Here is a 22,882-nt window from a genome sequence, read left to right on the forward strand (position 1 = left end):
TTAATATTAGCTTTAATAAGCCATTATTAATTAACTACAGGATGAGACTATACCACCACAGAGCCTTGTGAACCAGAGTTTCCACTCTCAATGACTTCATACTGGACTAACGAAAAACAAAACACTACTCTGTGCTTCACTGAGTATAAGGGGGCTCTGCTGAGTGAGCCAATATACAGCTTCCGCATGCTCTACTTTTAAGGCAACTTAAGATCATGACTTTTTTTTTAGCCAGTGTTCCTGTCAGACATGGATACAGCTCAATGAACATCTTTCTACTGGATGAGTGCTCAAAACATATCCAGTAGTGTAAGTGAATTAGCCATTTGATTAGCAAAGTGAGCAATACTCCAACTACCAGGGTTTCAAACAAATTCACTAACTGCTTTGTGGGCAAGATAGAAACTATTAACTTTAATGAATAGATTCATTAAAAAATTGACAATCTTTAAAATTAAAGGATCTTCTATTCAAACTCTTTCTGGACTTTTTTCACGATAAAGACTAAATACATTTGTTGTACATTTCAGAGAGAATGAAATATGTGTGTCAATAATTAACTCCTCCTGAATTTGACTGTTTCCCCCAAATATGGTGCATATCCATTTTACAGAAATGACTCTACAAATAGAATTAATTATTTTGTATGGGCCTTGCACACTAGTTGCACATAAACAGCCTTAATAAACAATCCTATACACTAGAATAGGAGATATTAGTTTATAAACAACCTTAATGAACACTCCTATACACTAGAATATGATGTTCATAAACAACCTCAATAACCTCCCCTATCCATCTTGCCTTGATTGCTCCATTTGTGACAGAAGACTAGACCACCATTAAGGATAAGGAAGGAATAAGCTGGTTGACTTATTAAACTTATGCAAATGATGCTAGACAATAAGAAACAGAAACATAAGAGCTATTTATACCCAGGACAAGAATAGAGACCACCTGGGAAAGGAGGAGTAACAAACTAAACACAGGTGGAAACACTGATAAGGTAGGGATACATGGGAGGAGACAGGAGAGGGTGGAGTCAGGAACACAGCAATCTGACATCACTTTAGATTAAGGGCTACAGAAATAGTAAGTAATTTTGATTAAGTAATGGTTTATGTGTGTCTTACAAAGTAATGATAATATATTAACTGATGGTAAATGACTAAATAGAAGTAAATTAGTTGGTGATTAGCCAACTTTGAGATGGCTTATAAAAATCTGTCTTATAACACTGTGATAAAGTGTTACTTTATGTTTAATATGAGAACTTTCCCAGCTCACGTGAAACCTGGTCTGTCAATTACAAGGTTAAATATAACTAGTCTCAGCCTCTACGGGCAGGAGCAAGATGTGCTGCCAGTAGTCTGGCAGGATTCACAAGCAACTTAAAACAGCATTGCAAAAAGTGTAAGAGTACAGCAGCTACATTCTACACAATATGAGTCTATACATTTTTGCTAGAGGCTAGCATTCATAATTCAGCATGTGTAGAACAGCTAGCTTAGTTAGTTTGGTTGCGGGCCAGAACAGAACTTTCTCGTCTGCACTATAGCATCCGTTCCAAGCACATACTGCACTGACATGGAAATGTGTGTGCATCTCCTGCCTCAGTCCCCGGAGAAAGGAACTAGCTTCTTATGCAGACACCACGTAGGCTATATGTCTGACTTCTAAGGATACAGCACACACACACACACACACACATACACATGGAAACACACAGAAACGCACTGGAAAGTAAGGTAGAGCAAGCAAGTGAACACATTTAGTTTTTGCTAAAATTATTTGAAAAATATGCAAGCAAGGTTTTTATGTAACACATCTTCACTTCAAATGAAAGTGTAAACTTTATTTTGAGCACATACAGTCACAGTCACTAGAGAAGTCTAGTAAATTGGTGCAAACACAACTCATGGCGTATAGTTCAGATGGCTTTCCAAATTAAACACTGAGGTTGTTAAACGATTAAAATAATAAATCGTGATTAATTGCATTATTTTATGTTAGCTTGATTAATTGCATTTGTCTTTTTTGAATACAAATGGGGGGATTTGGACAGCTAGTATTGTGTACTTTAGTCGGCCTAGTTGTAATACTGTGTGTAAAACTACCCCAGCTGTGCGGAGTCTGAACTTTAGCCTGGCTCACACTCTCACTATGAGTTAGTTATACAAAGGTGCTGGATCACAGTTCCCATAAGAATAATATACACTCAGCAACCACTTTATTAGGAACACCGGCTTAATCATGCAATTATCCAATTATCCAATCATATAGCAGCAGTGTAACACATAAACTCAAGTCAAAAGCTTCAGTTAAAGATCACATCAAACATCAGAAGAAAAAAATGTAATCTTAGTGGCATGGTTGTAGGCACCAGTTCAACTGATCATATATCTAGTTTTTCTACAGTTGCACATGTGCACAGTGCACAAACAAAACCCCCAGAAAAAGTAAACACCATAGAGCACCAAAAAAATAATGTATAGACTGGATAAAACAAATAAAATAAATATCTATTTTATATTAGATTTGACATCTGCTCAACTCAACACAACATTACTAACATGAACTAATTCTTCTGTGGGTTTATGGGTTGGCTGCAACTGGAGTGGTACATGTAAATACATCTGAATTATTGTCAAAATCTGATTTTTTGGCAGATATCTGATTATTTTGCATTTGTAAACATTCTCAGTGTGTGTACTGAGGCTGTATCAAACACACACTGGCGCTCTCTTTGTATACACGGGGTTATGGGCACCCACACAGTGGTGCACTGGGTTGCAGATGTATGGTTATATAAGTTGTTATATAAGATGCCGCTGTCCTCTCCGATATCGCGGCCCTTTTTTCTCACTGTGAGTCGGGGAAGGTTACACAGGGTTGTGCTCCGCCTCGACGGGCGCTGCCATCACCCCATAGCTACGGAGGAAGATGAAAGAAACGAACAAGAGAGAGCTCTGCGGCATAGAGAGAGAGACAGAGACAGAAATAGAGAGAAAGAAAATGGTGGCTAGGCTAAAAGGCTAAGAGGTGGAGACCCCTGCAGAGAGACTAGCTGGAGAAGGAGGTCAGTCAGTTAAGAGTTTGATCTGGGTCACAACGCTTTGTCAGAACAGATGATAGAGGAAAGAGATGACCTACTCTTTACTCTTTAATATCTGCATTAACACACTGCTATGCATACATATTAGGTCTGCCAAACAATTATAATCAATCGCAATTAATCACATTATTTTGGGTAGTTAATCATGATTAATCATATAAATGATTAATTGCCTATAATATTATCATATCTTCATCAGTATAACATTTTGTATTTCAGCCCTAAACACTGAGCCAGACCTTCTTTTTGAGCATACTTTTCAATTAATAAAAAATTCTTACATAGTGCAGTTTTTAGTTATTCTTACATAGTGAAGTTTACAGTTAACAAAGTATTGCAGTAGCCAGAAATAACTTTATCAAGAGAGACATTACTGAATCTTGCCATTTAAAAGCTGAATGAGAGTCAAAGCAACAGTACGTGAGCAGCTGGACTTCAGACTAAAACTACTTATGTTTCAAAGGGTCAAACTAGGATAATGCACTGATGGATTGAAAAAACAATAACACCATTAATCATTTATCACATTAACACGTTATTGACACGGCTACTACTGATTCTTCCTGATTTCACAGTTAAAACAGTTTCTGTTTTTTACAGCTGTTTACAAAGGAACAGTTTTTTGAAAAATCTAATTAGTCTCTAAATCTAACTGGTTTGGTGCCTAAAGTTTGATTATTTAGTTTTGCACAGGAGCTAAGAGGCTAATTTAGCTAACAAGTAATGGAGGTTTATACCCCACCAATTAGCATCATGCAAACTGCATTATCACACACTTCAACAAACAGCAGTGGTAGCCTGGGCTGAGTCTCCATTTTTCCATTTTCACAGATAACAGTATTTCACAGTGTCAGAAACCACATAAGCAAGTTGAGATTACTATGCATGCACCAATCATCACTTTCTATGGTCGAAACAGATTTTTTCACAGCTAAATTGCCAAACATTTTAAGCAACAGGCAATATGAGTAGGCCCAACACATAACTATGAGTAAGCCTAACATGTGCTGATATTTCGCCTTAACATCACGACTTTTTCACAAACATAGTATCACTCCGCTAAGACGCCGTTGCTAAGCAACGAGTTTGACAGCTGTAGGAGACGCTCAAGCCATTTGAACGTTTTTACTTCTTACTTTGCGCACAAATAGAAAATGGATAAGATTATATTTGACCTACAGCCAATTTGATCAGACTCTGAAGATGAGACTACACTAAATTCCCAAACTGTCATCATCACTGAGCAGCTTTTCAGTCAGCCGCTGTGACAGAAGAACACCTAAGCAACCTGGAATTAGCCAGACATGAACCGAATACCATTCGCCAAACATGTAGTCTCATCTTCAGAGTCTGACCAAATCGGACTGAGCCATAAAACTGCCACAATAAAAAAGCTTGCTCAGTGGTAATGACAGTTTCGGAATTTAGGGTAAGGAGCTAGAGAACGAACTGCCGGCTGTGCAGCGAGTGAGCTACTTGTTAAGGAACTGTAATTTTGGCGGAAGGAATTGCCAACATTAAAACATATTAAATGACACGTTCACAGCCCAATTTTTACATTTCTTACCTTATTTATTTAACTGTTGTATAAAAGCAATAGAAGACTTGAGGTTGTGTGTTATTGCGTATAACATCACGGCTGTGATGATCTGCGGTGACCAAATCACAGCCGTGATGTTGTTTCGCGATAACACACTCCCTCTCGTGTTCTATTGCTTAAGCAAAACTGTGACAATGCATTGTGGGGAACGGACATTCTATCGATTATAACACCTAATGCATTTGCACTGTTTGAACACTAAAGTTTGCAAATGATCAGCACCATCAACAACTTACTCCAGCACTCCTCCTGCCTCCATTATTATATTATTGTTATAGTCTTTGTTTTTGCTTTATTCAAATTTGTTCGAAATACTATGAGAATACCGAATCATGAACCCAGTATCATGCATCAATATTGTGGGCTGAATGTTTAAAAACTGTAACACTATTCAGCCAAAACAAATTTACATCAGTGAATCCCGGCCGATCCCAGTCGTGCATCCTCAATGTGGTTTGAGCAAATATGTGATGATTTCAACAAGCAGTTTGCATGATGCTAACTAGTGGAGTATAGGCTTCCGTTGCTTGGTACCTTCGTAAATCCAGTAAAAAAATTAAACAAGCAGACTTCAAAAAACAAATATGTCTTGGCTGATCAACTACATTTACTGTAAGAAAGCCACTTTTCATTTGATTTTTTGCCAAATCAGTCCTTCAAGAAGACTGTATAAGGATGAAAAATTTTACCAACACTGCATGAAAATGAAAACAGAGTACTGTAAAGAAAGTAGCTGAATCTTCACATTCCTCTTGCATACTGCAGAGAGGGTGAAAAGATGGAGAAAAGCAGCAAGAATTTGAATACTGAAATGGCTGGAGTGGAGGAGCGAGAGAGATGGCCTGTGCGAGTAAAGGAGGAGGAAAAGCCAGTGCTCTCTGCCTTCTCGCTCCCCCCTCTCTCAGGCCTTTAGCTGCGCTTTGATGTATCTATAATTAGGCCTTACAGTCTATGATGTGCTCAAAAATCAAATCTGAGTAAAATAGCACAGCACAGCAGAGAGAGAGAGAGAGAGAGAGACAGAGAGAGGGAGAGAGAGAGAGGGAGAGAGAGAGGCAGAGAGGAGAAATTAATCGGCCAGCGTTTGATGTGCTTGATCAGAAACATGTTTATTAACTGCAAAAAGCGAGCAGTAATTAACCCACAGACAGCTTGTTTTCTGAGGCGCCGTTCATGTGTCAAATGGTCTATCCCGGCTAAAGCCAATGCGCTCCTCCACCTCTCCCTCTCCTCCCCTCACTCTTCCTCTCGCCTTTTACCCTCTCCAATCCCCTCGGACCACTTTCCTCATCAATTAGCTGGTGGGCTAGTTTTTTCTGCTCTTTTTCATAAAGTATCATAGCAGCCGCAGTGCTTAAGCAGTCTTAAAGCCAGTATGTTATGTGTGTATGAGACTATGAGAATACAGTAAATGAAGGTAAACATCATTCACAATTCTGAAAAGAACTCCTGATATTTAATCAACATGAAGATGCTGAGAGGAACTCTTCAGTCATTCTACCAATGGATGTGTGTGTGTGTGTGTGTGTGTGTGTGTGTGTGTGTGTGTGTGTGTGTGTGTGTTTAGAAAGTGAGAGATTGCGCTTTCACGGTCAGTTGACTTCAGCACTCTTTACGGGTCAAAGGTCAGCGGTGTTGTCCTGAGAGGTTGAGGTTTTGGAATGGAGGATGAGACCGTGATGTCAGAGGTGACAGAGACACACACACACACACACAGCATGAGCTAAGAGTTTTCTCCAGGGAGGTTGAAGAAAATGGAAGAAAAGTTCAGGCCAAAGGAAAAATGTGCCAGAATGGCACAGATACACAAACACACACAGTCTAAACTACAGACAAAGGTAACTAATGTAAATCATATAAATCATATTTACAATAGATCTTAAATCAGTGGTGGGTGATATGACACTGTTATCATTAGGATAAGCTACATCATGCTTAAAGATATGCATTGTCAATAATTTTGATATTCAAGTATACATATAAGTACATGAACAGATATCCAGTTAACTGTGGAAACAAGAAAAAAAAGGAAAAATGGAGAAAAATTGAGAATATGGAGGAATGGAGAGAAAGAAGAAAATAGATTTTGGCTAAAATTAATGTAGAACTATGTCTCATTTTTTTAGGTGATAGCACTGGTGTTGCACAAAAATTTTGCATCACACAGAAAAATACATTTCAAAACCTGTTTTATTTATAAAGTAGCCAAGGGAAATCAGTAGGTTTTTGAGTCAGATGAATAACATAATGGAGACTCAGATGTGTTAATGAGCTAAAACAACAGCTAACCAATAACTGGTAACATTGGATGCTAATGAAGACAAATATATTTTAACTAGGGATGCACTATTCAGAAATTTTTATGGTTGATAAATTGCCAATAGCATATGTTTTGTTTTGTTTTTTGAAGCTCACCTCAGGAGTAAAGACCACATGAATACATGAAATATATCAACATTTCCAGTACTTTCTATTAGCTAAACAATATAAAACAACATTATTTGGTCTAAAATGGCACAATGAGTCATGCATAATTTTGCGCATCACCTTATTTACCTCATAAAATCACAACACAGATCTGCCAAATTTAATACAATAAATTGGTCTTTGATATGCGGATGATACTACACTCTGGAAATCTGGAAGACTGAAGGCCCTTATAAAGAGGGTTAAAGAACAGAGTGAAGAGGACTTTAGCTCAGTATGACGAAAACTAAGGTTATAATGACAAGAAAGACTGCTAACTTTACCATTGATGGAGAAGATGTGTAAATGGCAGACAGCTTTTGCCTACTTGGATCATTTGTTAAAAACAGAGGATCCAGCATCAAGAAATACAACACAGATTGGTACTCAGTAGAACAAGACTGAAGGAGCTCGCAAGTCTTTAGATGCAACAATTTGTCTCTACGAACAAAGATCAGAATTGTCCAGGCTATGGTCTTCTCTGTGGTTCTTTATGGATGTGAAAGTTGGAAATAAACAAGTGAGACTGGAAAAATGTAGATGCTTTTGAACTCTGTGAAGTCTTCTGAGAGCGCCTTGGACAGCAAATAAAACAAACAAATGGATCCTCAAACAAATCAAGCCTCACCTCTCCCTTAAAGCCCAGATAACCAAACTGAAGCTTGTCTTATTTTGGACACATTCTGAGAAGAACCAATTCACTGGAAAACACCATCAGGCTTGGAAGGGTTAAAGACGAAGAGGAGGACCAGCAACAAGATGGATGGATGGTTGGATACACGAACCAGAGGAATCATAAACCAGCCACTAAAAAAAAAGCCTGAAAACTCAAACAGAAGACAGGTTGTTCTGGAGATACATTATGCAAAACCAATTTGGTTGGCAGGAGTTGGAACAAACTTGACGGCATTTAATAACAATAATAAAAATAATAATAATATCAATAATAATTCTGAGTGAACATTAGTTGGCATGTCATTTGTAAAATGCTATTTGGTGGCTATTCACTTTCCTTCACTGTTAGCAACATTAGCATATTATTCCTCAATAAGCACATTTCAGAGGAACTGTATCATCCACAGCCTGGCCAGTGAGAGCCAGTCTGTTCCATGAATATTAACACTCATATTCAAATAACTAAACAAAGACCCTCCCAGTATGCGAAGGACACACACTCGACACACACCCCTGGAGTTTTCAAAGAGAAGCCCATAGCCATCCACTAACCGCTAACACACATCCCCCACTTCAAAAGCAGAGAGAAGGGATGGCTCAACAGATCTGGGTTCAGGGACAGTGTGTGGATGTGTGCAAGTGTGTGTATCGGTGTGTTTTTGTGTGAGGGGCAGAGATCAAAGGCGAGTCAGCTGAGCCAGCCGTCATAGCTGTTAGTGCACCTAGCCTAGCTGCAGCTAGCTCAGGGAGTTTCAGAAAAGTCAACATGACCCACCACAGAGAACACAGATTTACTAACCCCTTAAACTGTCAGCTTATTACTCAACTATTAATCCTAAAACAGACTTACTTTATACCTTAAAATATGTGTTGTCTTTTTCTAGTTCACCATTAGCATCTAGAAGAGCCCTGGGTCTAATCCGCTTTTCTGTGCGGGAAAAATGAATGATGTTTTTGGAAATCAGCAGTATCAAGCTCTCTAATTAATTAACAAGTTTCAAAGCCTGTAGATTTTTTTCTACATTAAATGTTCCTCTGAATATCACCTCATTTCAAGTACAAAGTAATTAACGAAGACATACACGTTACTTGTATTTACCATCTGAGATGCTGTGAAATAGCTAGAGGTCTCTGCTGTATTGGTGTATTTCCCATTATAGAAAGCATGTGATTCTATATGCTGTTCAGATTTGCTGCATTTCTATGATAGCTACTAACATTCAAAGTAAAGAAAATTTACTTGAAGGTTTATGTTTATTCTAGAGAGCTGCTGAAAATGTAAACATTCACAACCATTAGCTTGGTGCTAATATTCAAAACCTCATTAGATAGTGGAATATAGCATTATCTTAGCAGTGACAAATGTATAATCCCACTTACAAAGTGAACTACATGCTTAGACAGGTGGCACATCAAACTGGTGTTCACATGAATACCCTGAGCCAGGGTCAGCAGAATACTGCTCAGAGCATTATACTCCCTCCAATAGCTTGTGCATCTTGGTGCCATCGCTTCTCCAGGTAAATGGTGCACATGTGCCTGGTCATTCAGGTGGTCAACTGGGCAACCATCTTCCTCCAATGCTTGTGATCGCATTGCACTTTTAACGGTGGACAGGGGTTAGCATGGGCACATAACTGGTCTGCCGCTATGCAGCCCCATACCAAGCAGTGTGTGATGCACTGTGTGTTGTGACATTCCTCCAGTAACCATCATTAAAAACTGTGACTTGTGCCACAGTAGCCCTTGTGTCAGTTCAGATCAGACAAGATAGCCTTTGTTTCGCTCACACATCAATGAGTCTTGGGTGCCCAACATCATGGTTCGTCCCTCCTTGGAACAATGTTGTTACTCACCATTGCTGACTGGGAGCACCCCACAAGCTTTGTTGTTTCGGAGATGCCATGTTGTCTGGCCATAATGATTTGGCCCTTGTCAATGCCGCTCAGGTCTTCATGCCTGCCAACTTCTCCTGCATCCAATATGTCAACTACTATATCCCAGACATTGATGCGTGCTGCTGTTACTAGATAATCAACATTATTAGATTCAGCAGAATGTGTTTAAAATGTTTTGGCTCATCAGTATATGTAGTACAGCTGTGGTTAGTACCGTGTTTGCTTCAAGCCGCATGACACAGCATGTTCAGTGTGCAGTGGCCTTTCGAGTCTAAGTAGTTAAGGTGTAGACAAGCTGTGGAACAGCAAGGAATCCACTCCAGTGCTGCTCCTCTATTTTCACTCTTTCCTCTCTTTCTATCACATTCTCTTCCCTTTCCTTTCTCCTCAGTGCCCTTCAAGTACATGTTGCCATCTATCTCCGACATTCTCCCCTTTTACTGTCTTGTGTCTTCAGTACGGCATAATAGAGCCGCATTTCAAACCTTTGCTCTGTTTCTCTCTCCCTTCCTCTCTCTGCAGAGTGGATAGTGCCCTAGGATAAGGATGAACTGGATTGTTTACAGAAGCAGCACTTTTTCAACGAAACTAAACGTTATTTATTTTTAATCATTTCTCTTGCTTTCTTACCTTCTCGGAAAAAGAGTTGACTCTCCCACCGGTGAGGCCAAGTGTGTGTATGTGTGTGTCCATATTGTTATTGTTCTTTTTTTTTTCTTCAAAAACATAAACACTCACCAACTCCACGAAAGACAGGCCGCCGTAGCTGTGAGCAACAACAAAGATGTTTTCAGCGAGCGATTTGGAAATGAAGTGGTCCCACACGTAGAGTGTGTGTTCCTCCGGTGAACTGTTTTCCTGCAGAGAAAGAGACACACACAAACAAAGAACTGTGAGAGAACTGAGATAACAACAGAACATATACACACACACACACACACACACAGTTGCTCCAACATGCTGAAGCACATCCTCCCTGGATCAATGAGCCTTGCATATTGCAAATGCCCCAAATGTAAAAACCAATAGTTCCTGTGACGTCAGGTTTAAATCTTAATTTGTACCCAGCTAAGCGATCGATGTGGCCTTGATACAAGCGGTAAGCACATAATCGGCCAACACGGGGGGGAAGGTCACAACACCGGAGTGCAGACAGAACACTCGTAATTAACACGGGCCTGAGGTGATGAGGGAGAGACAGAGAGACGAGGGGGGGTGCACTCATTCAGCAATGTCTTGAACATCGATCTGTGTGTTTGTTTGGAGAAGCTGGCGATGGTAGAAGGTGTGTGAGCACCAGGATTTAACAATTGAGGTAAAAAGTATCGAAAGTTCAGTTATACTAAATATTCCTGAAGAAGTAATTACATAGTTGGTGTTTACTTACAGTATTGGGCTGTACAATATATTGTTTGTTAATCATCATTGTGATACTGACATTTTCAATATTAATATCACAGAACGCTGCAGTATGCAAATGTGCCCTCAAACCAACCACAAAGTTTTGTACAGTTTTCTGTTAATATCTTGACCAATCACAGTTCCAGGTGAGATTCTTTGGGTGTTCTGATTAATCAGTGTAATTACATAATCCAAAAAAAGAAAATTATTTTGATCAAAATAACTGCATTAGCGGCAGTTCAAAAACATGTGGTGGGCAGGAATTAGTCGTGATCAAACTGGGGAGAAAAACTGGGGAGAAAAACTAGGTAAAATCACAAAAAAAGTGGGCTAATTAATGAAACATTACTGATTCACCAGGCCATGTTTGATATTTATTACAGTCACAATATGCAGTAAAATAATACAGTACACGAATTTACCTGTTACACTATGGTTCAATGAGTCAGAATGAACCTGGGTGGTTCTGTAGGCCTTCTCGCTAAACTAATGCTAGTTTTTAGTGCTAACATCTAGTGGGGCAGCTGCTGAGGCAATGAGAGAAGGAGAAACAAGTTCTCTTTTCTTCTCAGATCAGATGCTCGTGCTGCCCTTAACCAAAGCCAGCTGACGCTGGTTTGGCATCAGGAGTGGATTCAATCTGCTTCCCATGGCTCTCGTCTGAGCTTGGGGCCGGATGGCTGGACCCAGTGATGCCTGGCACATCCTCTCGTTGACGTATTTTAATATAATGGTTTGTGATAGGCTCAAGCTCATTAATGACATACAGTAGTGTCACATGAACCTCAGCATAACAACTTCCGTTGCTGCTGACCAGCACACCAGCATCTAAAACACAACATTTCGCTGTTGTTGGACAGAAAATGTCACATCTCCAAAATGGTAACTTTACAGGACAAGTAAAAAACCTACTTTACTTTTAATGTAAGTCAAAGGAACCAGACTTTTTCACCAAGTCATTTTGGGTCGTTTCTTTTAGTCCATTCATCATGAAATTTACAAACGATGTAAAGGACAACAGACATTTTCAAAAATTGTCAAAAACTGAAAAACGAAAAGATACAAAGTTTTCTTCCAACAACAGCGATATGCTGCTTTTGCTGGTGACCAGCTATGCTGTTTTTTCTAGCAGAACTATGCTTGACATTTTTTGTAAGACCAGGTGATGCATGAATTTATTATCAAAGAAAAATATTTAAAAAAAAAAAAAATGTTTGAACACCAGAGTTTGCAAATGATCAACACAAATCAACAACTCACTCCAGCACTCCAGCCTCCAACTCTACTGTCATAGTAAGTGCAATAATATGATTACTGTCATCAATTTTCTCCATTTGAATTACATAAAAATATCATGAGAATATTGGATCATGAACATAGTATCACGTATCAGCCTCTGTCGGGATTTGAGTGTACTGTTAAACCCTTACTCAATACCAAATTTCAATACCTAATTAGTCAGTCTTATCAGTACCTGTGAGCCAATACACATGCTTGCTTCAAAACCTAGACTAGTCACTGGCTGTCTTAATTAATTTCCACATGCAAGTTATTAACATCAGCGCATCTTGATTAGTCTGCAATCCACTGCGGTCAGTAAATATTCCCATTTCCAGCAAAAGATTTAAAGGGGAATTCCACTAATTGTTCAATAATTCAATCGCTGAGTTGCAAACAAAGTCATTTAGAGTAGTTTGATGTGAACTGTATGTACAGCCATGTACAGCCATTTTATTCCCTAGCCTTGTCCTGCACGTAACTCTCCACTAATAATTATTTTTAAAAATATGTTTTAAGCCAAACCTTTCTCAAAACTATTAGGCAGCATGTTTATAACCTCTCCATGTCATAAAGCCTCCTATCACCACTGTGAACAATTCTCAATCAGAAGATTTTCCTAGAATTGAGTATTTCACATTGAACCACTTTTGAGCGACCTTGTTTATATTTTAAGCATTTATATAGGCAGAACTTAAAAAAACTGATGGACCTGCCCTTTAAGATGCACCCACTTCCAGTTTGTAAGTATAAAGAAGTCACTGGAAAAAAAGTAGTTCAGGAATCAGTATTGAAGTCAAATTATTGGTATTGTTTGAACAATTTTTCAGTGATTCTCAGCCTTAATTCAGACAATAACTGATTTTAAATTTTGGTATGGAACATTGTGATACTACACTTAAGATTGGTATCAAACTTAAATTGTGAAATCATGACAAACACAGTGCATAGACACAGACAGACCAGCCCACCGTATGGTGATCAACTTTCGTTCACTGTTTGCACCTCATTGCTTAGCTCTTCTCCTTTTCTTGCCTCAGCATTCACGCAGTGATTAAGCTTCTGAAAACAGCTTAATAACTGAATTAAAACTGAAGCAGCTGACAGAGAGTAAGAGATTTCCTGCCACTCCTAAACAGCGCACGCTTATAACAGTAAATAAATATGAAGGATAACAAATACGAGTAGGGGGAGATGTAGAGGGGTGGAGGTGTGGCAGCTAACGTGTGATGCAACCGAAAGAAAGCGGACTCCGCCTCAGACGCTTCAGAACACCGCATGTCTCCGTGTGACATATCCTGTGACATCAAAGGCCTTTGAACAACTCATTCAGCCTCACACATACACAAAGAGCACCATCAGAGGCAGGAGATTTTATAATCACAGGACACTCAGACAAACACACAAATAAGCAATGCTTTCTTATTAACGTAAGTAGAGCCTGTTAAAGTTAATATGAAATGAAAATTTACCTTTTTTATCTTGTTAGCTCATGTTCTTGGTTATATTATGCATGATTCAACATACCATCCCATTTTAAAGACAAATTCTTGTTTTCTTATAATCTTTGACTGAAGTGCAGTGACTTCTGCTCACCTTTAAAATATCATCAGAGTTTTCACTACATCATCATGATATTATGTGTCCCCTGCCCCTCCAACTTTCATTTTAGCTTCTGTTGTTTTGCTGTATTTTGCATATAAAGCAGAATGACATCAAGCACTATTAAACCTGTAGTGGTGAAGATCTTGGGTGTTGTATCCCCTCATGAAACACATGACACTGATTTGAAAGCGCTTGGCTAATGACCCTCTTAGAAACTCTGAAATAATTTTACATGGTCTAAATGTTCATTGTTGATCTGCTGCCATTCATACTGACTGAATATGTCTGCACTGACCAACACAGGAAAGTGAACGGGACCACCAGCATTTTCAATCACTGTTTCTCATTTTCGTTACAATTTGGATTATTTCACTTCAGTCTTAACACTTTTAACACCATTACTTTCTTTTGGACGCAAACTGAAAGTGCCACTGTTGGATAAAAAAATCATGGTGGCCAAAATTTCAGAGCATCTCTGTTGGAGATACAATGTTTCATTTAGAAATACTTCATGGTACGAAAGGATATATATATTTTTTTTTAAGATTTCTGACTGACTTTAAAACACTTATGGATAAGCAATTAGGGTGAATTATTAGTGACCAGCAAAACTCCTTTTAAGAGCTGCATCTGATGATTATTTCTGTACTGGATTAATCCACTATTTTTGAACTAAACAACCAATTACGTCTTTTTAGTTTCGCTTCCATCATCATTCAAAGTTTCAATGATGCAATAAACATTTCTTCTTGTACAGTGCCACAACATAACAGAAGCCTTACTGCCCCCTACTTCTTACAAACAGTACAGTCGCTATCATAATAAGACCTGAAACAGTAACTTTACAGCAGAAAGAAAAACAAAAAAATTAACTTTTAATACACCTTGTTGTAACAAAATTTATGTAAAAGTTTTCAAATGGAAAAACAGAGATGGGACAGTAACGTTATTCAGAACACACAGTGATTAAACAGTAATCCCTTCTAATGCAAAACTCCTAGATTTCCTAGTATGACTATAAAAACAGAACCAAAATCATCACATTCCACAAATTCAGTCAATAGAAAGCGTACGTTGCTTTAATACTCCAGAGGAGGTGTTTGGACATCAAGGACTGTTCACTGTGCTGCTGTCAGAGTGTACGCAACTGTGTGTGAGTGTTTGTGTGCAAGACTGCTCCTCTGTGACACACTGGAAACATCAGGTAACATCCCCATACCTTATCACCCAAACACAGAGTCCAACACCTGACCACCGCATCACACACACACACACACACACACACACACACACACACACACACACACACACACACGCACAAACAAACAAACAAAGGTACACACATCCACCCACACCCATGCACATTATCCACCATGTGATTGACTCCCCACTCTGATAGAGCCCACACTTATCACTACAGCATTTGCATATTGTGTAATTATTTCCTGGGGTTAATTAGCACCGCAAAACAGGCTGCCCTTAGAGACCACCTCTTAGCGACAGATTCACTTGTCTTTCTCTCTCTTTCCCTCTCTCTCTCTGTCTCTATCCTTATCCTCTCTCCTTTGTCTCACCATTTGTCTCTCTATGTCTCTCTCTCTCACTTTTTCTACTTTCTCTCTCCTTCTTTCTCCCTGTCCTTTCTCTTTTTCAGTCTCCCTTTCTCCCTTCATCTCTCACTCTCCTCCATTTTTCACTCTCTCTCTCTCTTCACCTTACTCTGTTTCTCTCCAACTCCTCTATCTGTTTTCTCTGTCTCTCTCACTCACTTTTTCTACTCTCTCCCTTGTCTCTCCATCTCTTTACCATTTTCTCTACTTTTTATTTCTCTTTCTATCTCCTCTTCTCACTAACAATCTCTCCTACTCTCACCCCGCCCCAATCCTGACAGATTCCCTGCTGTGTTGTAACCTGCGGTGTCTCAAAGAGACCAACATCAAACGTGTATACGAAGGTGTGTGTGTGTGTATGTGTGTCCACATGCATGTTTGTGTGTGTATTTACGTGTTGTAAACATCCGCAGTGCGGTCTCCATATGCACAGACTCAACACAACAAACAGCACGGAGCTTTAAAGCAGAGGGGCTAGCTCTTAATAGAGGTGCTGGGTCATTATGGCACACTCTCTCTGCTCTCTCACTCTTCTGTGATCACTGCTCTCAATGCCTGGCACACTCCCCACTTTTTTCCTCTTCCTGTTTTCCCTCTGCCTGCGTAGGTGCTGCACACACAACATCCAGCACACAACATCCACTTATGCTACAGTTCAAAAGTTTGTAATTACTTGTCGTATTAAAGGAATTCTAGAGTCTTTCAACCCAACCTCTGCCTGCTTGAACTCTGGTATCTGGTCGATTACCACAGACAATAATCTTGGCACGTTTTACTGTACTCAGTAAAAGAACAGAAAAAAAGCTGACGGCCTGTGTGGCTTAACCATCTAAGTGTTGGCCCTATTGTCAGAAGATTGCATGTGCGATTCCAGGTGATGCTAAGACAACATAATTGGGATGGACCTCCTTCTCCCGCATCACTCTGCACAATGCTAGCTACTGCTGTAGACTTCTCCTCCGAGCATGTTGAGGTCTCCAATGAGGTTGCGTTAGCTGCAAAAAAAAAATGGGGTGGCGCTTCATGTGTCTAGGGAGAAGCACGTGTTAGCATTCATCCTCCTTTTTCTAGCTTCATGTAACAAGTGAGTGTAATGTAAAAAATTAAATGAAAAAAACAAACACACAAAAAAAACAAAAACAGAGAGGTCACTGCATGTGCTAATTTGCTGATCTATCATATGCCACAAGTGCGGCAGATATTCCTTTAACAATTATTACTATTTTATTCAATGATCACACTTACTGTGTAATTTAAATCTAGAAAAATATTAGTTGTATGTAAGTACTGAAATAACAAGGGTATATTATGGATGCATTTAGATGATAAATGATATATATATAGAGGAATTTATCAGTTATTTGTGAATAATCTACAGCTCTGTTCTTAACTCTAGACACATCTAAAATTGTGTTTTTCTCCTATAAATTATTTAAAATGTATAATGTTGTTGAGTACCAGCTTCATATTATAATCATTTTATATATACAGTCATACGTAAAAGTTTGAACACCCCTGGTCAAATTACATGTTTTGTTGATTTTCTAAATGAAAATAAGTTCACACATCCTCACAGTTTGCACAATTATTGTCTATTTGCTGAATTTAACATATAGAAAAAGAACAAAAATAAAACATAAATGTGGCCCATACAAAGATCATGGCACATTTAATATGTTTACACAATTTTATATGTTAATACAATTTGACCAGGGCTGTTTGCATACGACTGTACATCTATCCACAACCAACCTGGTTTTATATTGCTGAAACAGGTGATTCCAAACTTTTGAATGGAAGGCAGGGATGTTAAAACAACATACTATACATCTGTTCTGGTGAGAGAGAGAGAGTCAGAGAGAGACAGTCAGAGACAGGAAGACAGAAATAGAAAGAGAAGGTGGTGAACTTTGAGACAGCAACACTTTTTCACTTTTTCAACTTAGTGACAGTCACTTGGCTCTTGTCTGCAGTCACTAGGGGAAACGCCACTGGCTGCATGAAGCTGCCATGCAATCACTGTCACTCACTCACGGCCTTCCATCTGCAAGCTGCATGTGACAGTATTAAATGAAAGAAGGTATAAATATGTACAAATGGCATAGCACACACGGAGCATCAAAAACAAACTCATGATAAACCCAACTGACAGCTCTAATATGTTTTGACATATCAAAAATATCACGGTGGGATCAAATGTCAGGATTACTGCTCTGTTAATTGTTAGTATGAAGCATACCATGCACAAGGCCATGAGCTATGTATGCAAGGGGCTACTGAATGAAGAGCAAATACAGTGTGGAAGAATACCAGGACGAGCAAGATCTGTGTGGGCGTCTGTTCAGATTCTTCCCTGAGTTAGCTAAGGAATGTAAGCTGCCTGTGCTCTGCACTAATTGCCTACTAACAGAGACAATAAAACATTCAAGTATTCGAAATAACCGTGAGGTAAACTGAGTTTCTGCAGGGCTAATAAACCTCACGGCTATTCATTTCATAAGTTCTAATTGCTTCACACAGCTGCTTCCAGAGAGCTTAGGTCAGGCTACAGTAAGCTAGAAATGGTAGCATTTATCCATGCTAATTGTAAGGTCAGAACACTGCCAACTGCCACAGCACAAGTCTGCAGACCACCTTTAAAAAGCAAACTCCTGCTTGACTGAAACAACTGCCTCCCATGGCCACAGATGCTGGGTAAACACAGCTCTCATATACCTCAACTCATTTGAATAGCTAACAGCGAACAAGCTAATTTTCCTTTAGGTAAATGATTAAATATTAAACAAGTCTGTAATTACACATTTATTTGGTAGCTATCATCACTCAATCCCTTAGAATGTGGACCTTCACTAGCCACCATTTGCTTGGATCCATATTATCGTTCAGCAACCAGTTAGCTATGCTAACACCACACGTTTGGGATTAAAAGTGAAGAATAAAAGACTGGAGAAATTCAATATTGCCTGTTGTGAATGTCTGCGGCACGCAGGAGTGCTTTGTATTGCTTGATAAAGCTGAAGCGGAGTTTTGTGGTGGCGCGTGCACTTCCTGATAGCATGGAAAAACTAGCTGCCTCAGGCTGGCTAAATAACCACTGGCACTCGCTTCCTGTAGATCTGTTCTCCACACCTGGCCAGTCACGGACAAGGTGCCCCTTCAGAGACGAGAGGGGCAAATGAAAGAGCCCTCGTATCTCACATGGGGGAGATCAAGGAACAACCAAAAAAGCTTGCTAGCTTGAAAACTGTACTGACTTTAACTACTGGCAAGCTCACTGGAAGCCAGGCAAGATGACAGTTGAGGCCGGCGGAGAGGATGCTGCCAGAATAATAACATGCTTAGTGCCCGCAAAAAGAGAGGAAACGGAAAAGAGATGGAGAGGGGGGAAAACGAGGACTTGGAAAGTGAAATAAAGAGATCCAGAAGCTCGTGCAGAGAGGCGCTTGGCGCATAAAGAATCCTGGGCTGTACGTCACTGTACAGCAGCCTGACCTTGCTGCCACTGAGCTAATCTCAACAAAATTTGGTAGTGCATTGTTTCAAATCAATAACTCATTAACAAAGTACAAAAGGACTTGTGCTTGGCTCGCGGGGGGGTTCCTTGTTAAAAGACAGCTCTCGGCTGCATATGGCCAGAAAGGTCATCTTTGTCACATCTCAACCTGCCTCGCGCCAAGCCTGCGATTGTCAGATTAAATTACTCCTCAGGTTTAATTGACGCGGTGCGAGGTACACGGGCGGCCGCTCGGGCGAGAGCTTCGGAGGAAGGGCCTGCTGTGAGGGGCCTTGCTTCGGGTCCTCGCAGCAGATTGGATGTGTTTAAGGTTGACCTGACAGGAAGATTGGGAGCAGACATCAGAGCGTAGCCGCAGCCGGCAGGCCTCGCCCCCGCAACGGGCACAACGCACAGCTTCAGAAGACCAGCGCTCTGACGATGGAGAGGGCTGCCGAGCAGTTTACATGCAAAAATAACAAAGCAGAGAGGTACAGACACACTGGAAAAGTACAAATCTCAGTTCCAAAAAGCTGAGGCAGTATGTGAAATGCAAGTAAAAACAAAAGGCAGTGATCTGTAAATCCACTTTGACCTGTATGTAAACAAAAATAGCACAACGACAAGATACTTAGTGTTTTAACTGAAGTACATTGTTTTTAATCTGAAACTGATGTCTGCAACACAATTAAAAAATAAAAAGTTGGGACAGGGGAGAAGTCTAGGAATGTTGTGAAGTGTTCGAAAAACAGGTTAAAACATCTTAGACAGGTGATGCAATAATGCCTGGATATAAAAGGAGCATGCAGGAAAGGCACAGTCCTAGGCAAGGCTGACTTCTTTGTAAAAACATTCAACAAATGAGTGCAAGGATTTTAGGTATTTCACCATCTATAGCGCACATTGTTATCAAAATATTCAAGGAGTCTAGAGAAATCTCTGTGTAAGGCCAAAAACCACCTTTGATGGCACTGCATTAAAAGCCAGCATGCTTCTGTGGTGGACACATCGGTTTGGGGACACTTTGGAAAACCGTTGCCAATAAACACTGTTCACTGCTGCATTCACAAATGCAACAGTTGCATACTATGCACAGTATAAGCCATCTGTCAAAGATGTCACTGGTGGAGCTCGTGAAATACACTGAGGAACAGTGGAAATGTGTATTGTCATGTGATGAGTCAATCTTTTACATTTTTTATGGAAATAATGGACGTTGTGTTCTCCAGGACAAGGAAGAAAAGAACCATCCAGACTGTTATCAGCATGAAGTTCCAAAGCCAGGGCTTGTCATGGTATGGAGGTGTCTTGGCACAGATAACCTGAACATTGGTGAAGGCACCATCACCACTGAAAGATACGCACATTTATGTGTAACATATGCTTTCTGATCTTTTTCAGGGATGTACATGCTAGACTGGCCTGACCACAGTCCAGAATGTCTCCCACTGAAATGTGCATTATAAAGCGCAAAACATGAAGGCACTACACGACTGCGCAGCTGCATACTTATTTATCAGAAGAATGTAAAAAAATTCTGGATTCATTGATGTCTTCAGTCCCCAAATGATTACTGAGTGCTTTTAAAAGGAAAGGTGACGTAACACAGTGGTAAACATGTCTCAAGTTTTTTAGAATGTGAGGCTGGCATCACATTTTGTATGAGCATATATTTACAAAAATAATCTAAATATAATGTGTCTTTGTACTGTTTATAATTTAATACTGGTCCTCCTTTGTGTTTTATCAGCATTTCATACTCAGTTACAGCTTTTTGGAACTGAGTTTTGTATCTTTCTTCAAAACACACAGTTGCAACCATACACCAATATTTAAAAGTTTGCAATTACTGTTATATTATTTTCAATAACATAAAATCATGTTTCTTTTAAATAAAGATGTAAAACACCTCTACTACAATGCTAGTACTTTACATCTTCATAGGTCGTGGCAAGCTGAGAAAGATGTTGTATAACATCAATTAAGTTACAATAAAATTAGCATCAATAAAGCCAAATAATAAATAGATCATTACATGTTTTTGTTTAATAACTTTTCAAAACGTTTTAAAACATCTTAAAAATACCTTCTGGTGTCTAGCCTATAATCCACACTGTACAAGTTATTACATAATAAAATATCAACAAGCTTTTGAACTGTGCTGTACACCAGTGTCAAATGCCCTTTCCTACATATCACGTAAACGCAAATCAATATTTTCACACATACACACACAGTCAGAAGCAAAGTAAATAAGCCTCGACACATAACACACACGCAGAAACAGACACACGGGTTAAACAGGTGAGTGGCCCTGGACCTCAGTTATTGACCTCCTGCTTTGGCTGTGTCATAAGTTCATACGTTTAATTAAGCCAAGCCCAGTCACCACGCATGTCCTTGCAATAAAGGGTCAGGCACAAGATCTTGGAGGCCAAAGTTCAGGCACGCTCAGGGCCTCCAGAAAGTGTCCTGGAGCGGTGTGAACAGAGACAGTGTGAAGGTGATACAACGGCAAGGCTGAATACATATCGCCTACTCCTGACAGCTCCACCCAGAGCAGGTCTTATCTAGAAGACGTGCGGGTTAGTCATGTACGAGCCAAGCATGGGGAAACAGAACATCTCCAAAACACGGATTCTGCTGGTCCCGCAAGGAATAGGTGAGGAGGAAAAAACGAGGGATAAATAATGGATGGCGTTCCTAAGGAGACGGAGGCGGCCGTAGGGTACACGGTGTGTGAACACCAGCCACTACCCCAGCCTGCATGTCACCTTGAACTGGAACTGACTCCAAAGCAACACTCTACCACTGACTTTCTCATGCACTAGGAGTGTAGAGGACAATTCAGAACTAATACAAAAGTCATAAAGCCTTAAACTCGTACAGATGAACTCCACTGTCAAATGTGACACATCAGGATATATGACACAGGTTAAATACTCATTTAAATAGTAACATTCTTGTTAAATTTGATTGCAGTGTGCGCATTTGAATATTTCTGTAGAATATTTTGCTCTAAACGTCTGCTATGCTGCTCCCAACTATCCAAGTCAGTAACTTTCTCTACAATTAAACATTTCATATCATAGTATTCTGAATTTGACTTTGTTTACATTTCAGCAACTTGGTTATGCATAACTTAAAAAAAAAAGTTTTTCCTGTTTATAGATACGTTTGTGTATGACAATTAGATATTAAAGTACTCGTTCATGTCACCCTTTGCATTAGATATGGCATGATACCAGTTTTTCTCTGAAACTTTAAGTACTTTAACACCACTAAGCTGTAAAATTAGCTACTTTTAAATTAAGCACTTAGAAGAACATCTAAAAGTAGGAAGAAATACACAGCTAACAACAACTGTGAGTGTGTGCTATTTCAGGTTAGATTTGTTACAGGATTGGATTGGATTCTTTCTTTTTTTTTCTCTCTGATATCCTATCCAGCATTTTCTGCTGATATCAGCTCCATACAGATAACTATTGATACGGATTTGCCATCTCTACTTGGCATCACTGTAAATCTTAAGAGAAATAAACATCTCAAAGAAAGAGCATTGCAACAACAGTCAATATAGTGTCTTACTGCATACGTATACTGAAGGGCCACTTCATTAAGAACACCTCCTCGTATCTTCACTCACTGTCCATTTTACCAGCTCCACTTATCGTATAGGTGCACTTTGTAGTTCTACAATTACAAACTGTGGTCCATCTGTGTCTCTGTATACTTTGTTAG

The 22,882-nt window shown here is 39.5% G+C and overlaps 1 protein-coding gene across 1 annotated transcript in view; it reads right to left on the bottom strand.

Annotated features, from left to right (window-relative positions):
- fam172a (family with sequence similarity 172 member A) overlaps positions 1-22,882 on the bottom strand; it is a 233,173-nt gene that overhangs the window by 99,704 nt on the left and 110,587 nt on the right. The window contains exon 8 of the mRNA XM_036598465.1: positions 10,493-10,612. Coding sequence (XP_036454358.1) covers positions 10,493-10,612 — 120 coding nt within the window. The remainder of the gene's footprint in view (positions 1-10,492; positions 10,613-22,882) is intronic.

This window comes from Colossoma macropomum, unplaced genomic scaffold, assembly GCF_904425465.1.
Source record: "Colossoma macropomum unplaced genomic scaffold, Colossoma_macropomum, whole genome shotgun sequence".
Lineage (NCBI taxonomy): Eukaryota > Metazoa > Chordata > Actinopteri > Characiformes > Serrasalmidae > Colossoma > Colossoma macropomum.